The 16,921-nt window shown below is 41.7% G+C and overlaps 1 protein-coding gene across 2 annotated transcripts in view; it reads right to left on the bottom strand.

Moving 5' to 3' along the window:
• The window catches only part of doc2b (double C2-like domains, beta), a 177,006-nt gene extending 160,537 nt beyond the window's left edge, over positions 1–16,469 (bottom strand). Inside the window, exon 1 of one of the 2 annotated variants that reach the window (XM_042218289.1) lies at positions 15,586–16,469. In XM_042218289.1, coding sequence (XP_042074223.1) covers positions 15,586–15,916 — 331 coding nt within the window. In that variant the 5' untranslated portion in view covers positions 15,917–16,469. The remainder of the gene's footprint in view (positions 1–15,585) is intronic. The other variant, XM_005916019.3, reaches the window with a different exon arrangement.
• Positions 16,470–16,921: the final 452 nt, after the last annotated feature.

Here is a 16,921-nt window from a genome sequence, read left to right as displayed (position 1 = left end):
AATTCATCTATGAGGCAACCAGAATTCATAGAAACACAGTTACTGAACTTCGTTATTTTTTTATATGCCCAAACATATATCAGCATATTTTTCCAAACCACAACTGGAAACACTCCCTGCTATGTGTTGTTGCTGCAATCCTGCACTGAAGTCAGGGACAGACGGCTTTCTGATTGGTAGTTCAGGCGAGAAATCAGTGACATAACAAAAGGAACAAAGCAGGAAAACTGCTAAAGCCAGACTCATTTTCACACAGGCTCTGTGGCATGTTTTGCTATGGGAAAAGATTTCCTTATTCACAAAATGCTGTTGCTGTCAGCAGACCATCTGCTGCTAGTTTTCTTCCTCGGGACATTTGTGGGGAACTTGGGACACGAACTGGAAGTAAACATAGTGCAACAGTCAAAGAAGGAAGTAACTCCAGGAATATTAAGCATAAAGCAGCAGAGTAGCTGTCAGTTTACGAAGCACATTTGGTCAGTGAAGAGTCGATTCGGTACTTTTACCCTGCTGAGTGAGGATTCATGTATGATTCACCCAAGCAGCGCACTTTATTTATCACACCTCGTATTCTAACAATCGACCGCTTTTCTCTGTCATCGGAGCACAGTAGATAAAACCAGTCTGATTTGCTTTGAATATCAGCTGGTTGATATGGGCTACGTGCCCAAGTTATATCTTGAAGCCCACTGCATCACCAAGTGGTCTTCATCTGCATTGAGAGTCTCTCTGTGAGAAGCGTCTGACTTTGAGAGAGCAGGGTGGGTAAATTAGAAGATGAAAGAACTTCATTTCTCTACTAATTCATGTGCTGCCAGCTTTGAGGTCTATGTGTAACACTGTACCATGCGCTTGACATGAATATAAATTTTTTTGTACGTGTAGATTTTATTGTTTTTATCGACAGAGCTTCCGAGAGCTGGACTACCTTGGTAAGTAAAAGAAATCCCTCGGTTACGTCAATCTAAAACATACGCCATATTACACAATTCTCTAATCCCACTCTATTAAATGAAGAGGTTTACATAAGCGATAATGGGAATTTGCAGAGCAACATTTGTGCAGCAATCAGACTCGCTAAGATGCTTCCAAAGCTGCGGCCAAGTGTCCTTAATTTTGCTTCATTTTGTATACATATACTAGATATATTTTTAGCTCTTAGTTTACCCGCCTACAGGATGGGGCAATATTCCCAATCCCTCTTTGGCGTACATTTGATGAGATATTTTTTTAAAAAGTAGTGTGTGAAGACAAATTTCTTAGCCTAAAAATTATTTCACTTTTAGATAGAAGTCGAGGAGCAACCCACTCTCCCTGAAAAAACTAAATAAATAATAAACAGGCAGAATACAGAGTTTGAAAGCTCTGATCGGCGATCACTATAAAGTACTTTCTGCAGACAGATTTAGTTTGTGGGTGAGTAATATAAACTGCAGATTTAAAACTAAAACAATTAAAAAGACACTTGCAGAGACAACGTGAGTCAGAACACACACAGAAAGATAAGAACCTGCAGGGAGGCAAACCTTTGAAAATCACTGCATCGGTTCTTGGAAATGGTGCGATGATGTAGCTCCCCGATATATTCTTTGGAGCCCTGTGTGGGATTTTTGTTCTGCTGCTCTGCTCAGTAACACTCAGATTTCTACCTGGTGGGATGAGAACAAATGCTAATCGAGTTGAGATGAGCAAAGTGCTGCAGGCGTGTCCCCCTCCTTATGTTCAAGTTTACTTTTGAGAAGTGGTGGCAAGTATATTTACTCAGTTAGCCTACAGTTGCAAAATACACCTCCAGTCTTATAAAATGCAGTATAAACTAACATTACCCACTGCTTCCTAAACTGTTTGTCACATGAACCGTTTTGGTAAAAACTGACCCACTCATTCACCCTGAAAATTGTAAGACACATATACGCACACCCCCACACACCAAACATCCACAGATGTTGTTTTCCAGGCTAAATTTGTTCATCCACTCACAGCCTTTAAAAAGACATCCTTTTAGTCTAAATTTAGATGAAAGGTTAAACAGTTGCCTTTTCAAGCTACAAAAGACTTTAATTCAACCTAATTTCAGCCATTCACCAATATGCCATTGAGCAATTTTCTCTCGATTAGAGGCCTGAAATATATCTAACTGGCAAACAGCCAAAGGCTAAAATCCAGTTAAATTTTCACTTGTTGAGTCCGCACCTAGCTGTTTAGAAAATGGAAATGCATCTTTGATATGGTGGAAAACCACTTGCTGCCAGGATTACATTCACAGGCAACATATTTTCCATCCATGGATCATCAGAAAGAGAATCTGTACTGCACAGATGCCGGAGGTCAGGGTTTATGTTTCTCTGAAAACCCTTACCGCTTGCTCTGACAAGCTTTTTTTCTTCAGCCGCATTCTTGTTAAACTATGACTCATTCTGTATTGACAGATTTACCCGCTCACTTGGATGGAGAACAATAGTTTTAGGAAGAACCATCCATTCTTTATCACAGCCACCACAACCAGGTATGAAGAAAAGAGAGCTTTGTGCAACAGCACCTGGCTTCATCTGAGGAAGGGATTCCCTGTGGTCGTCTTTAACAGCAAAAAGCATTGAAGTTTAGCTTCAAATGATGCCTCAAAACTGTCATGAATGCTGTACAGGATATTTTAGGGTTTGGTGGTCTTCCCAAGGCAGCACTGAGGATGTGAGCTTGATGAGCACCTTCATCAGGCTTCATCATAAATAAAACTGGAGCAAGACTGTCAATATTTATTAAAGCAAAGAACACGGTTAATAACCAAGAAACTGAAGTATCTCAGAGGCCTGTAGAAGTAGTTTAAAGAGTCCCTCACACTGCAGCACCAACAAATCTGAGGACTCATTTGCTAGCTTGTAATGCAAATGAGGCAGCTAAGGCACTAATGATGAGCACAGCCTCGTCTGACTGCCTATACTTTCCACCGCCATCTTTTGGATTCTCATGAAAATGAAGAAAAGAACAAGATAGTCAAATTTAGATAAAGAAATGTGTGAAAATTAGTTCAAATTAATTGCGTGATACTAATGAATACAATTTTTAATGGAGCAACACAATGCTGACAGACACACAAAACACAAAGAAATAAATAACAATACAACTAGAAGGTTTCATGGTGCAGATTGAAACTGGATGCACATCCTAACGCATTAGAAAGTAGTACACCAGCTCACAATACTGGTGTTGAAACATCACATACAGAAATGCAACACTGCTCCAGACACTTCGGAGTTACAGAATGAGCAGTAAGCAGCAGTGCGGGGCTGCTTGTTATGGACCTGTATCCATATTCAAGCTGATAAAGTTCACACCAGAATACAAATCAAGCAAACAGAACAACTGAAAGTAACAGAGTTCCATAGTCAAATATTTAATCCCTGTGAGCTGAGATGAATACACTTAACAGGAACAGAAAGCAGTAGTATACTCTCGAGAGGATGAACCTATCGATTATGAACTTCACAACACTGTTTTGCAACCTGTAGGGCTGAAGTGGATGTGCAAAAAAATTGTGAGTGGCTACTCGAGGCTAGTCTCACAAAGCAAGTCAGACTCCCATGTGAAAATGACCAACAACAACAGAAATAAACATATTTTCTACAAAGTTATATAATTTGGTCGACCTCAGTGGATTTCAGCCAAAGTGGTTACCGGCACTAGCTGTCTGCCAAATGCTACCTCAGCGAATTTGAGTCTCTGTCGTCTTTGTTCCATTTAGAAGATTTTAATGCAGTTATGTGTTGTGCATTTAGCAACAGACCATCTGAGAAGTTGATTTTTTTCTTTGAGTGAATTCTAAGATTATTAAATGCAGACTCGTTCAGACGAAAGAGAGAGTCCGCGGTGAAAATGTAAACTAAATTCTCTTTATTCAATAAACAGACACTGAGACAGAGCGAGAGGGGAAGACGGCACTGTTTACGCACAAAAGGGTAATCAGGGAAGTGGACACGGGAGGGTAACAAAACATAGGTAATTGTAATCAGCGACATTAACATGGTGGTGGTGTTGGTCTGTGAGGGGACGGGGGGTGGGGGTCACTTGAATGAACTTAGGAAAATAGACAGGAAAGAATGAGGGATAAAATTAACTCTAATACTAACGGTGACTAAGAATCCAAAGCTTAGGATACATGAAAATCTTGGAACAAACAAACTATGACCCAAACAGAGAACAAGGGATCAAAAAAGAAGTATTTGTGTCTGTCCTCCAAACAATCTATCTTTCAAACTAAGGTAGCTCTGCCTGATAACTAAGATGATTACCTTCGTCCATGTATGATCACATAAGCTTCAAAGTAATGATCCATAAATCAGTGCCTACCTTTTACATACAGCCTCTGTTTCTGAGCTGACTGAAATCCAAAATACCTACAAAAAGCTAGAAATATTTATGGTCACATGCAAACATTGTGAATATAGTCCTCTAAAGTTTTCTTATCATGGGGTAATGTTCTTTCAAATTCAGTAAATCATTAGAACTGATGCCCAAACTCCTCAGATTCATTCAAAACATAAATTATCTCGTGAAAGGCAAATCATGGGACTTCAAAATCAGAAGTCGATATCAGCAATATTTTCTAAGAACCGGCATTTTCCCAAATAAATAAACCTTTCTTGTTTGACGACTCTGTGACATTAGCAAATCACTTTACATTTTCTTCCTATTCAAAATCAAAATGTATTGCATGTATTAGAAAATGTAAATTCCTTGTAACTATAATACAGTATGATCAGAGATTACATACATAATCTTTAAGATTACAGTTTTCTGGAAACCACTTGGCAAGACTGACATCGCCCACTCCAAGGAAATCAAATCCACTTTAGCTGACAATGAAGCAATCACACAACACAGATACAAAAGGAAATCCTCCTGCCTCGCTGGTATTAGTCCAGGTGAGCTAAGCAAGCGTACTCTGTCCAGCACTCCTCTCTAAGGCCTGACATTGTGGTCTGTCTAAGCAGAGCTGTATTGTACAACTCATTGAGTTCTCCCCTACGGGACAAGAGAGCACAAGAGTGAAATACTGAAAGATGCCGCTTCCAGGAGTCAAAAGCAGCAGGGCAGAGACCTTTTATTGATCCTTCTGAGGTGGGATGCAGAAACCTGGTTGAAAAACACGAGTTCAGCATCTTCTCAGAGAGTAACTAGAAGAAGTCAGAGGACAGAAGTGAAGCCTCTTTAGCCAAGTAAGAGGGTTGAAAGTGTTTGGCTCTGCAAGCTTCAGTCCACTGAGGAAACAAAAACACGTTGTGGGGTTTTGGGTGTGCTTGTGTGTAGTAGAGAAATAATACAGCAGTAGATGTTACAGTAGAGGTCAAGTGTTGGAACAACTGGAAAAAGAACCTTAAGATCAGATGACCACGTAACTACAAGTATTTAGGGCATTGAAAACCATGTCTTCCAGGGACATGTGCAGTTCCTTATCACTGTTATGGAATCTGGAGTTGTCCCAGTAAACACACTGAAAGTGTGAGGATTTTTCATTTGATTTGATTTTTGAGCTATTTAAAACTAAAGCATATGGTAGGAATAAGCGGAGGTTAGGTAGGACTTCCTAGACATCTGGTAGGGTCATTAGCACTTATGTAATGTACACTATGTGTCATTTCAAACTCCCTAACAGATAGGGACATGTTTGGTATTTATCAGTCTGTTTTTACTCCACTGAGTGTGTCTTCATATGCGTAGTGATAAATCACAGTTACAGAGACATGAAAAGTATAATTTCAGCATCAGTCAAGCGGCAGCAACTACATTTAAAAGCCATCGATTTGTGTCTGTGCTGTAGTTCTTGTAGTAGCCCCTACAGGTGAAAGTAAACTATATTGTCAAAAATACATATAATGTCCAAATATTTATGCAGATACAACATTAAAAGAACATTAAAACTGTACTTTGCGCTGACTACACTTGGCCACTAGAGGAAGAAGAACTTTAAAGCAGCTAAACACTGTGATGGCCTAGGGCACTAGTTTTCTCTATTTTGGTTTTGTGTTGTGGTTTTTGCTATGCTTTGATATGCATGGGAAGTAATTTGCTGTTTGAGCTACACCTAGGCCCAGTGAGTCTGGTTATAAAGCTCTCTTCTTTCTTTAGCCAGCTGTTCTCTTCTGATCACTGTCCTGATTTGGAAACCAGCTTACTGAATTGGATCAACTTAGCTTAGCTTAGCTTAGCATGCATTCCAAAGTTTTGCTTTCTGCACACACTGCCACAGATCCATGCACGCTGAGAAACACATTATCATTATCTATTATGTTGCATAGAGTTAATTATACTTTACTACTCGTTGAATCTCCCTCTGTTTTGTTGCAGTTTATGAGCCGGGTTGTGACAAATCACGTGCAATTACTGTATCTCAGTTTAGATACCTCAGTTCATTCACTCTCATGCAGTACCCTGTGTAAACTGTAACATGTAAATCTACAGCTTGTCAACACTCTGACTACACTTCTGATGTTGATGATGTGCCATGCTTGTCGCTGCCCAATGCAATGCAAAGTGGAATGCTTGTTGTTTTTCACCTGCTAGCTGCTAACTTTTTCCACCCTTTGCTAGCTCTTGGCGGTCTCACCACAGCTTATTCAACAGGAACAGACATGGCTGTAGCTACAGGAAGTGAAACCAGCTGGAGTTCAATAATATAGCCAATAAAATCAACTTAAAAATCAGCAGTTAATTGTATTCAGTCTTATTTTTAACATAGGGGATGTAATTCCAAAGCCAAGCTACTCTTCAGCACTTACAATGGAAACTCTTTTTTTTTTTATCTAAATATGGGCAAGATGGAATAAGGCAGGCATGTAAATATAATCAACAAGTGCACTGTGTAATTTCACCCTTAATTTCGCGTGGCAGTCAGAAGTAACAAGTTGAAAGCTTTGAACTTTCATCTCCAGTTATCCCTTATGTTGCCTCATTAAACTGCACACACCAAAGGATCCTAAAGAGATGGAAGGCTATCGGTGAACTGAGCTTACCGAGTGCCCACTCAATAAAGTTGTGGTTAAGTTAGTTATGTTTTGATTCATCACATTGTGTGGGCAGGGAAGTGATCAGACACCAGGATTTAATTTCGGCAAATGGAGTGGGTCTTTGGCTTCTCAGTGGAGGAGGATGAAGTACTACTCTTAGCCCCTCTCTGTGGGGTTTAAACACAGGTGGATTCAGCTTTTTAAAAACACTGAAGCTTTTAAAAAGCCTGTGCATCACCAGCAATGAGCACACACATCCTCAATACGTGCATATGAAGTGCGACAAACTAAAGCCAAACAGCATTTCTCCCCATTGATGACAGCCCCAGAAGCCAAATGTATCTGTGTAATAGCGGCATTATCATTACATAATGTGCTTACTGGGATGAAGGGAGGGCAGAGCAGAATTTATATCTGATGAAGCGGGGCTGCTGCTAACTTAAAACACTCAGTGGCTCCTGTTGAGAGACAGCACCAGTAATAATAACCCATAATGTGACCAGGCTGACAATCTGGCCTGCTTTGTTAGTGCTGGGTTAGTCACAGGAAAACATGGAACACTACAGTGAGTCATTACTACTGCATGACAGCTTGCAGATAGACGCTTAATAGGATTCTGGTGTGCAGGGCATGGCAGTGCTGAACTCACTCTTTACATTGAACTGAGCATTATGAGGCTCGGGGGATGTTTTCAAGTGGATTGCGGCAGCCCTGTGTTTATCAAAGGTTTGGAAATGGCTTTTGGTCTAAGAGAGGCAACAGATGGCTCAAGGCCTCCCTTGCACTCGTCCTTAAAGTACCACGCAGAGTTTTTAGGTGATTATCTCACTGGCTAAATACCAGAAGCATTTAAACATTGCTGTTGAACTGCCCGCCAAATAGCAGCAACTTTGGAAAATTGTTACTCGGTGTGTTTAAAAATGGTTGTTTATTGAATTTGGTAGAATTCTCGTTAGCTTACGTGTCACTCTACAATATGCCGCATTGCCAGTAAATCTCCTTAACTTATTCTCTGACTGAGCTTGCAAACTTTTGCACTTATACTACTCATAAAAGACAACAAATATTTGAGTAATCCTCATCATCTGAATGCAAATTGGAATGGTGCATAGGGAAATAACTTCATCTCAACTCTCCTACCTGATAACTGTGCTGCCATTTATTTTTCTGGCTTTAGCAGAGTTGTGTGTGCTCTCACTGGGCCCCTGAGAAGGTTCTGTAGGCTTTAAAAAGAAAATTACCTCAGTTTTAGCCTCGTTATTCAGTCCCCCAGTTTGTTTTAGAATCGGTCTTAAAATTGTTTTAATTAACTACAAGGCACGACGTGGCAGAGCCCCAGAGTACTGCTGAACTTTAAAAAGGAAAGTCATGTTAAATTCTGCATGAAAGGCGCTGCTGAGTTAATAGTATAATTTTAATTTGTTTAACACTGATAAGTTTTGATACAGACCTTGATGTAAACGTTTGACCACACGCAGATGTTATATTACACTGAAACCAGACTGCATGTAAAAGATGGACACGGCAAGTTTAAAAAGTCTAAAGCTTGTATTAAAGCTTGTAAGGGGGCAACTCTAATTACAAAATACAAAATAAATTCAAACAAAAAAATGAGACTATATAAAAGTCTATGAGTTAAAAAGCTGTCTTTCTTATTTAATTGGTGATCATAGTACACTTTTTCTGGATGATTTTATGGTCTTAGCTTCTTTTTTTTGGCAACACGATGCTAATTTTGCAAATTAGGGTTCCTTTAATACAGTCAAAGACAGGAAATAGGTGTGCAAACATTCACAGTCATCTTCACACCGACTTTTGTGAGTCAAGATAACAACGAAATGGCAATAAGACAGAGTCAGACTGTGGTCTACTAGGGTCAAGCTGGCAATAACGTGATAAATCAACAAGAATTGCAGATCTGTTGCTATACATACACACAAAGGTTTACATTCAAAGTCAAGACCAGGACCTAATAGGAAAGAGTTGTTGAAGGATGGTGATTTACTCGCACAGTAACCCTGGTAACCTTGCTTTTATAGAATACAGCCAGTTGGCAACCGGTTGAGTCGAGTCCCAGATTGCAAAGAGATGCTTCACAGATAAGTTGCACTCATCAGCAAAGAATGACTCCTTTAATAAATAAAAATCCACAGTTATTTACACACCTTTGCCAATCTGTCTGAGGGTGACTGCAGTCAGCCAGAGTCAGACCACGATTATTTAGAGACAGGTTGAGGTGGTTGAGTTACAATTAAGAGATCAAATTCAACAAAGCAGAGAAGTGCCCTGTGCAAGCTAGTGGACCACCACAGTCCTCAAGCTCGATCCTCGGCACCTTTGATATCAGTAGCTCCAACAGCTGAACTGCTGCAATCTCAGGAAACACACAGTTTGTGCTAATTCTGTCACATACATAAATAAAAAAGAAGTTAATTCCACATTCACTGCAACAAAACATAAACTACACTTAGAGATTTGCTTCTTCTGGTGCGTTACTGTCCTGTTTTAGACTCTTCTCTTCTGCTCCGACAGCGTCTCTTCACCGTCTGACAACTACAAGCAAATGCTGTAGCTCAAAACTTGTGCTGAGGAGACAACAGCACACAGCACTGCACTGCCAGAGCAAGACATCTCGGGGGAGACCTGTGTGTGCAGACACTGTGGACCCGACCCCGCCCAGCGCCCCCGGCCACCCCGTGTTAGTTTCGTCAACACATAGCAAGGCTTGGAAGCTTATCTCTCAGAAACACAAGCTCTCCAATGTGGGTCACTTCTTTGGGCTCTGACAGGGACATGGCTCTCACTACGAACAATCATTAATTAATGTGGCAAGGATCCGGATGTTCAAATGCTTTTGATTACCCCCTCCCCCCCTTTTGCAGGGGACCCTTGGTGGGTGATGCACTTTTCCGTTTCAATTAAAATCAAGGTTGAGTCACAGCGAATCAGAAAATGTTGCCGTTATGCAGATTAGCCAGCAGGTTCTTAGCAAGGATTGAGAGGTCCCTGTGTGATTTGGTTCATAAGGGAGAACACTGCCACGCTGCTCCACCCACCCCCAAGAGGAACAATGCAGATACTGGATCAAGTCCCACAGGACAATGAAGAGCCAATTTGGGGCAGCGCTGGCTCTTTTAAATTACAAACAGCAAAGAGAAAGAGAGGCTTGAATTTTGTGCAGCAGCAGAGCAAAAGTTCCAACTGCTAGACGAACAAACTCAAAGTAAAGCAGCATTTTCATTTGGATCACAGCGGTGCTCGCTTCACTGCCAGGAGGGAGAAATTACTTTACCTCAGTGCGCGCTTCATATGTATGAGTCCAAGCGTTATCAGATCAGCCTCGCAACAGGTGCGATAAAATGTCAGCCACCACCCAAGATGGAATAAGGCAGGAAACACACATAAGCAAAGCAGACAACACAGGAGAAAGTAGATTTTAATTAGTTTTATTCCTATAAGCTAGTAGAAGCTGTTAGGTCTGCAAAAATAATATGTTCTCTGCTTTTATAGATAGCTTTTATTATATAGCCTGGGTACAGCTGTCCTTCAGTAAGTCTTTCAACACAAACAAATGAGGGTAGCAGGGTAGCTTAAAGCAAAAATCCATCCACAGCGATGCACATCAATCCATGATGTTTGTACGGTGTTCAAGGGCTTATTTGTCATTGCACGTTGATTAACATTTTCGAGATTCACATTCGCTTTTATGAATGTCCTTTCATTTTCTTTGCACACAAGGCCTTGACTGGACTAGAAAATTAATATCCAGCAAAATGCTTTCCTATAGCATAATGCCACAAGTTCGTGAAGAGCATTTACAGTAGCTTTTGCTGCCAGACACGGGGAAAAAAAGTCAGTTTTTCATCTTAATCCAAAACACACGCGACTGCAGTAAACTATAATTTGTCTTGTGGCTGTGACTGACAACACCGAAACGGCGATTCTGAGATTGACACCAAAACCTGCTGAGTTATTTCCAATATGAATCATCACTGGAGCTGCTGCAGGCATCCCAGTATGGGGTCATCGTTTTCCATGTTTGAAAATGTCACCTCGGAATTAACTTTCATACGCAACAGCAGATCGGAGCCAGACAGCACATGCATTCATCACCTGTACTGTTGCAGTGTTTTGGTGTGTCTTTTTCTATACAATATACAGAACCCATGACGCATTTTCTAAAAGCAGATTGTGAGCCGCTGCAGCAGTATTATGCTTCTTTATCTCCTTTGAAACTCCCATGGCAGCAGCAGAAGAAGCAGCTTGGGATTATTTAAGACATTGCATCAGACCCAAACAGCTACTTGTTATTCATTTCTTAATTATATATTTTAGTGCCTACGTTCATTAGAGAGTAGTTGAGGCTGGTGACAAGCATACAGATGACTCATACTTTGGATAATGCATTCAACATACTTTATACTTTTCATACTCCTTCCTTGTTTGGCCTTTCTCTTTTTTCTTTTTCTTTTTTCAAAGTGGAGCTGACATTGTAATTATCGTGCATCACTGATGACTCTTCAGGTGATTGCAAAATCATTAAGACTATACACCGGCAGATGTTTGGGTCTAATTGCCCTATTAGGAGGGAGGGTGGAGGGAAGCTGGGGTTTGATGTTTGAATAAACCTGCAGTGTGACCAATCCTCAGCTGACATGATTAGAACCGTGCACCCAGTCCTCTTTGATAAACTTGCAGTAACACGCATGCCGCAACACGCCACCTGTTGCACAGAGCAAACACACCGCAGCTTTTTCATGCATCTCGGACAGATTGGATAGCAACTGCTCTGGAGGAAAAAATTAATGCAAATATCACCGAGAAGCATTAGAGATTAAAACTAACACACATTCAGTCCAGATGTTGTAAGGGTTGCATCTGTTTTTCAGAGTCGCATAGATAATCTGTGAGACTCCGGTAAGTCTTAGACGTATCGCTTTTTATTCATCGACTTCCAAAATGAATTCATTCTGAATGGTCTTACTTCAAAGGCATTACATATGGAGAGTTCAGTAGTCTTATGAGTTGATGCTAGGTCATAATAACAGCTGGAAAACACATCGGAGAAGCCAGGCTTCTGTTGACACATCACAACTACATTTTCTTGCAATTTGGACTCTTATTTCATTTTACCCTCGTATATTGTGCTTTTTGTTGGTTTTTCAGTGGCACAGGTTTTCCACTGACTGTATATCAAAGATGGATGTAACCCGATAAACTTCACTCACTGGATTCAAAGTCTTGTTCTGAAGCCTTGAGCAGAACATCTTTGGATATGAGGATTAGAGCGGGTCCGAGCGGGTGGATCTTTCGTTTAGGTGGTAAAGGTAATCATGACCAGTTTGTACACATACTTCCATATTTTGCAGATTCACTATTTTAAGTATATGCATCCTATCAAGTATCAGTTACATGGAGTGATCTACAAATACTCTTAACAGTTCAAAAGTTAAGTGTGCAACACTGTACACCGCCTATGATTGCTTTCATGAAGGGATCGCTGCACAATCTGCAAGCAGGAAAAGCAGCAGTTATTATCAGTATTAATGAATCAGTACAATGACTTTTTTAAGGACTGCAGGTGAAGCCACATATTACATACTTGATTTATAAAGTTGTGTTTTGAAGTCTTGAAAGAAGCATTTTTGAGATCCCCATCTTGGTGTTTTGACACTGAGTGGGGTGAGCGATGAGTGGACCTTAGTGAGAAACCAATGGACGCTGTATGTTAATATCATAGCAAAGCACTAAAGCATACACTTCTTTATCTTCTGTTTAACCCATTATGCACTCTTAGTTCATACAATGAGCATTTTCTTGCTTTAAACAAGACGAGAAACTAGTGGAAGAGACCAAAAAGTCACCACAGGGTCATTTTCTCATAGATTTATTTTAAAAATCTGATTTCTTCTGACCACCAGAAGACTCATTCGCTGCTGGAAAAATGCAAGTTTAAAGCACTTCGGCACTGGCTTCACTTTTCTGACCTTGTATAACTTTATATAGAATTTATATATTTCTGATCTTACATAAAGACTCAATGATCTTCAAGTCATTTCATGCTGCATTGTTAATGGTTGCTTAACAGGTCATAGCTGTAACAACACTGTGTGAAAGCCCTCCTAAATTTAACACTGTTAGAATATTGTTCCAGGCTGTCTTACATCACAAGACCATTGGAACGGCTAACTTTTAAGCTCTCTCACGGTGTAACGCGGGACCGCAGTGTTAGAGCCACGAGCAAAGACATTGTCACAGTTGGTCATCTTTCTCTGGGACTGCCCAGGATCACACAGCGTTTGCTTAAGGAGTGAAAAGCTCGGTGACATATCTGCTCGCCCTGCATTCTGCTGATTCTCTAATCTCTTTCCACACTAACTTTATCAAGTCTTTCAAGTTTCTGGATGATGAGCCGTAAAGTCGGATATAATGGTGCACACTTTCAAACAGTCACACAAGGAATTCTTTGTGTTGCATTTTTACACTAGAAGCAATTAAAAGCACCTTATAGAGACGTTGAAACGCTGCCTACTCTTACACACCTCCGCAGTCCAGTCCCTGTGCAAATGCAAAGCAGGTACAATCCTCATACTGCCTCTTTCACAAAATGACTGAAATTGGCCGATACAGCCCCACCTTGTGGACTCCACAGACAGAAAAGTGTCTTCAGATGCTTTTAGTCAACCTAGTAAGTCCTCTAAGGTTTGCCTATTGAGCTATTCGCTCCTTCAAATCCCTACAACGTCAGTTTCCTGGTAAAGTATTCACTTAAAATAGCAGTAAGTGCTAAATTAGCTACACTATAACAATCAGAAGGCAGTTTCCCGTGGTTGCGGTCATATAATCATGCTGCACTTCTGCTTCTGCTGCTAACTTATTGGACTGAGCAAGCACAAAATTGAGGTAGAATTTGTAGCAATGTGCAAAGACAAAGTATTTTATTATGTGTATAAGGAGCCACAATCAGTTTTCAATATCTAAAAACAAAAGCAGTTTGAAAAGCTTCATAAACAGCAGTTTTCATAAGCATGTAATGATAAGAGTCACTTTGCAGTTTATAGTATGAATTCCCACACAAAACATCTTAAAACTCTAGGTGGTGATGGCTGAAGAAAGGAAAACATGGCAGGAGTCATTTCTTTTTCTAATGAAGCCATCCTTCATAGATTTGAAGAATGTCTTCCTCCATCTATTTTTGCACACTGAGTGAAATTCTGGTTGCCTGGCAGAGTTCATTGACCAACATCTGCCTACCAACCCCCTCTCTTACACCACTCTCCTACTCCTGTCCAGTTCTGGATTAGAGCTGGCCTAAGCCCCCCCTTGCATGCTGCTCTGCATGGATTAACTCTCACAGAAGCTACACTGCTGTCACACATTAACCTGCAATCAGAAGTCTCTTGTGCAAAGGACACAAACCTCCGTGTGTTGTTAGAGTCTGACAAAAACCAACCGGGAAGCATTTGTTCTGTTTTTGTGCGCTGCGAGAGCAACATGTAATTCAGAGTGATGCGAGGCAGGCCAAGTTCACTACCAATAACAGAAAAAAGGAAGAAAGCTACCATTGCTGTCTCACTGATTAATCAGGCGGATCCAGAGGTTACTTTAAAAAAAAGAAGAAGGTAGCAACAGCTTTTATTTTGGCAGTACATTTACTCGAGTTGTGAAGACTGTCACGTTATCTTCTCATCAAGATCTATGCTGTGAGTGAAAATGGTTTTTGCAGGATGCTGGAATCTTGCTCTGTCTCTGTCACTTGCAATAGCAGTGCTGCATATTAATTCCTATTATTATTCGGCCACTCAAAGCTGTTAGATTAAAAGAAATGACATTCGGCAAAAAGCTTTCTCAAAAGGAGCCTCCCCTCTGTGATGGAGAGAGATATGCAAACACACACACACATACATGCACGCACATACGCGCACATATCTTCATGCTTTAGAAACTAACACAAAACAAGCCAACGGATGGACAATACAGTCACATGAAAGGAACTTTGTGGCCGTCTTGCCACTAGTCAGTATAAAATGTGGATGGGCTTTACAGATGCAGCCCACTGAGCTCAAAACTGCGACTAATTTGAGGCTTCATCAAGGAGCCGAGAAAACGCAGTCTGGTGAGACTGATCGACAGTATAGATCAGGCACCCTGTAGACGCTGGGAAGAGGAAAATGCACACACAACGACTGCAATCATTCACTTCAATAACATCACACATCCTTTCAGTTGGAGGAGAGCTGAAGAGGTGGAGAAGGAGGGGGAGCGGTATTCTTTGCAGCAGCAACAGTTGGCTGTCTGTCGACTGAGAGGCAAAGAGTTAGCATGCGCACATACGCCAGGCGACTGGAGATAGAAAGAGATGGACGGGGGAGCTGAGAGAAGAGAAAGGTGACAGATAAAGCCACAAAGCCACAAGGCTGGACGGATGCCTGGCAACCGGTGGCAAAAATGGAGATGCAGTAATAAGAGAAAGGCAGAGAGAAAGAGCTGAAAGGGATACACACACACACACACACACGTAGAAATGTTAGGAAACACCGTGGTAAACAGTGGCATGGAGACAAGTGGGGAAATCATCACTCACTGGAGTCATCTGAGTCGTATCCCTCCACATCAGGCTCCTCGTCCTTTTTGGTGGCCTGTAAGGAGGCGGAGGCTCCGGCAAGAGCCCGGTCTGGGTTATCCTCATTGGGGCGGTCACTCTCAGCAGCAGCAGTCGTGGAGGCAGAAGCTGAGGAGGTGGAGAGGGCAGAGCGGAGGGGCCCAACGTGGGGCAGAGTAGGGGGAAGGCCCCGTGGGTACCGGGGAAAGTAGTCAGAGATCTGCTTGATGGGCTGGATGGGGCCAGGGCACACGTCAATGGCCATGTGCTCCTGGATGCTGATGGTGGGTTTCTCGCCTTTGCGTTGTGTCATGCATGCGGTCCAGCCAGGAGCCAACTCCAAAAACCAAAAAACTGAGAAAATAATAAAAGAAAAAGAATATAAACAGACCCACCTCCCTGGTCCTACTCCGCTTACTTCTCTAGAAGAGGCAGGTGTTGTCTTGGGTGGGTGCTGATGAGTGGACAGGTCCAGGTGATCTGTGGATGGCACCACTCTGGTCTACATGGAGTTCAGTAGGCGGCTGTTTTGTCTTCCAGTGCTGTCCTCAGACCCAGACCATGCTGTCTGACAGCCTCACACACACTACTACCTACCCTCCCGCTCTCTCCTCTTCCTATACCCCCACACTCTGCCCACGTCTGCGCTGCCTATCAGAGAGAGAGAGCATAAGAGTGGTGTGTGTGTGAAAGAGAGAGAGGGACTGTGAGGGAGAGGGAAGGGATTAGAGAGGAAGGAGGGAGGGATCAGCTGATGTCACTGCCTAGCAACCAAGCAGTAAACAGGAACCGTCGGCCGAGGTGCTTAATTATGATATTAACCCCATCCATCTGTCAGTGGGAGGGACGATCCACAGCCATGCCAGACGCATGTGAATTTGTGTCTCCTTGAGCGCGTGGGCGTGCGTGCGTGTGTGTCTGTGCGCGTCACGTGCTGTGATAACCTGGACAATGAGGCATGAATTGACGCTTTGTGAATCCCTTCCAAGATGTTTTAGTGCTGAAAATCAGTCTCACTCGATTAATTCTGAACTGCAAACACCCAAATGAGAAAACTGATTTCACCTGTTTTCTAAAATTTCAGCGTACCACCAGACACTGATTTGGTTTTTCAGAGTGAGAAAACAATAAGAGTAGAGGGGCCGACCAAGGCGAGTTCTCCCCTCGGGCCCCAAAATATCTAAATGTGCTCCTGCTACTGCCATTGCATTCAGATTTTAATTCGTTGTTTAATTTGTTTCCATTACGCTAATCAACACATATATCTTAATACCCTGCAATATTATACAAATATTGCAAGGCTGGTAAGATGGTAATG

This window comes from Haplochromis burtoni, unplaced genomic scaffold (genome assembly GCF_018398535.1).
Source record: "Haplochromis burtoni strain Fernald_Lab_line unplaced genomic scaffold, NCSU_Asbu1 Contig_17, whole genome shotgun sequence".
Lineage (NCBI taxonomy): Eukaryota > Metazoa > Chordata > Actinopteri > Cichliformes > Cichlidae > Haplochromis > Haplochromis burtoni.
Note: the sequence above shows the minus strand (reverse complement) of the source record. Positions and strands in the feature narration are given on the sequence as shown.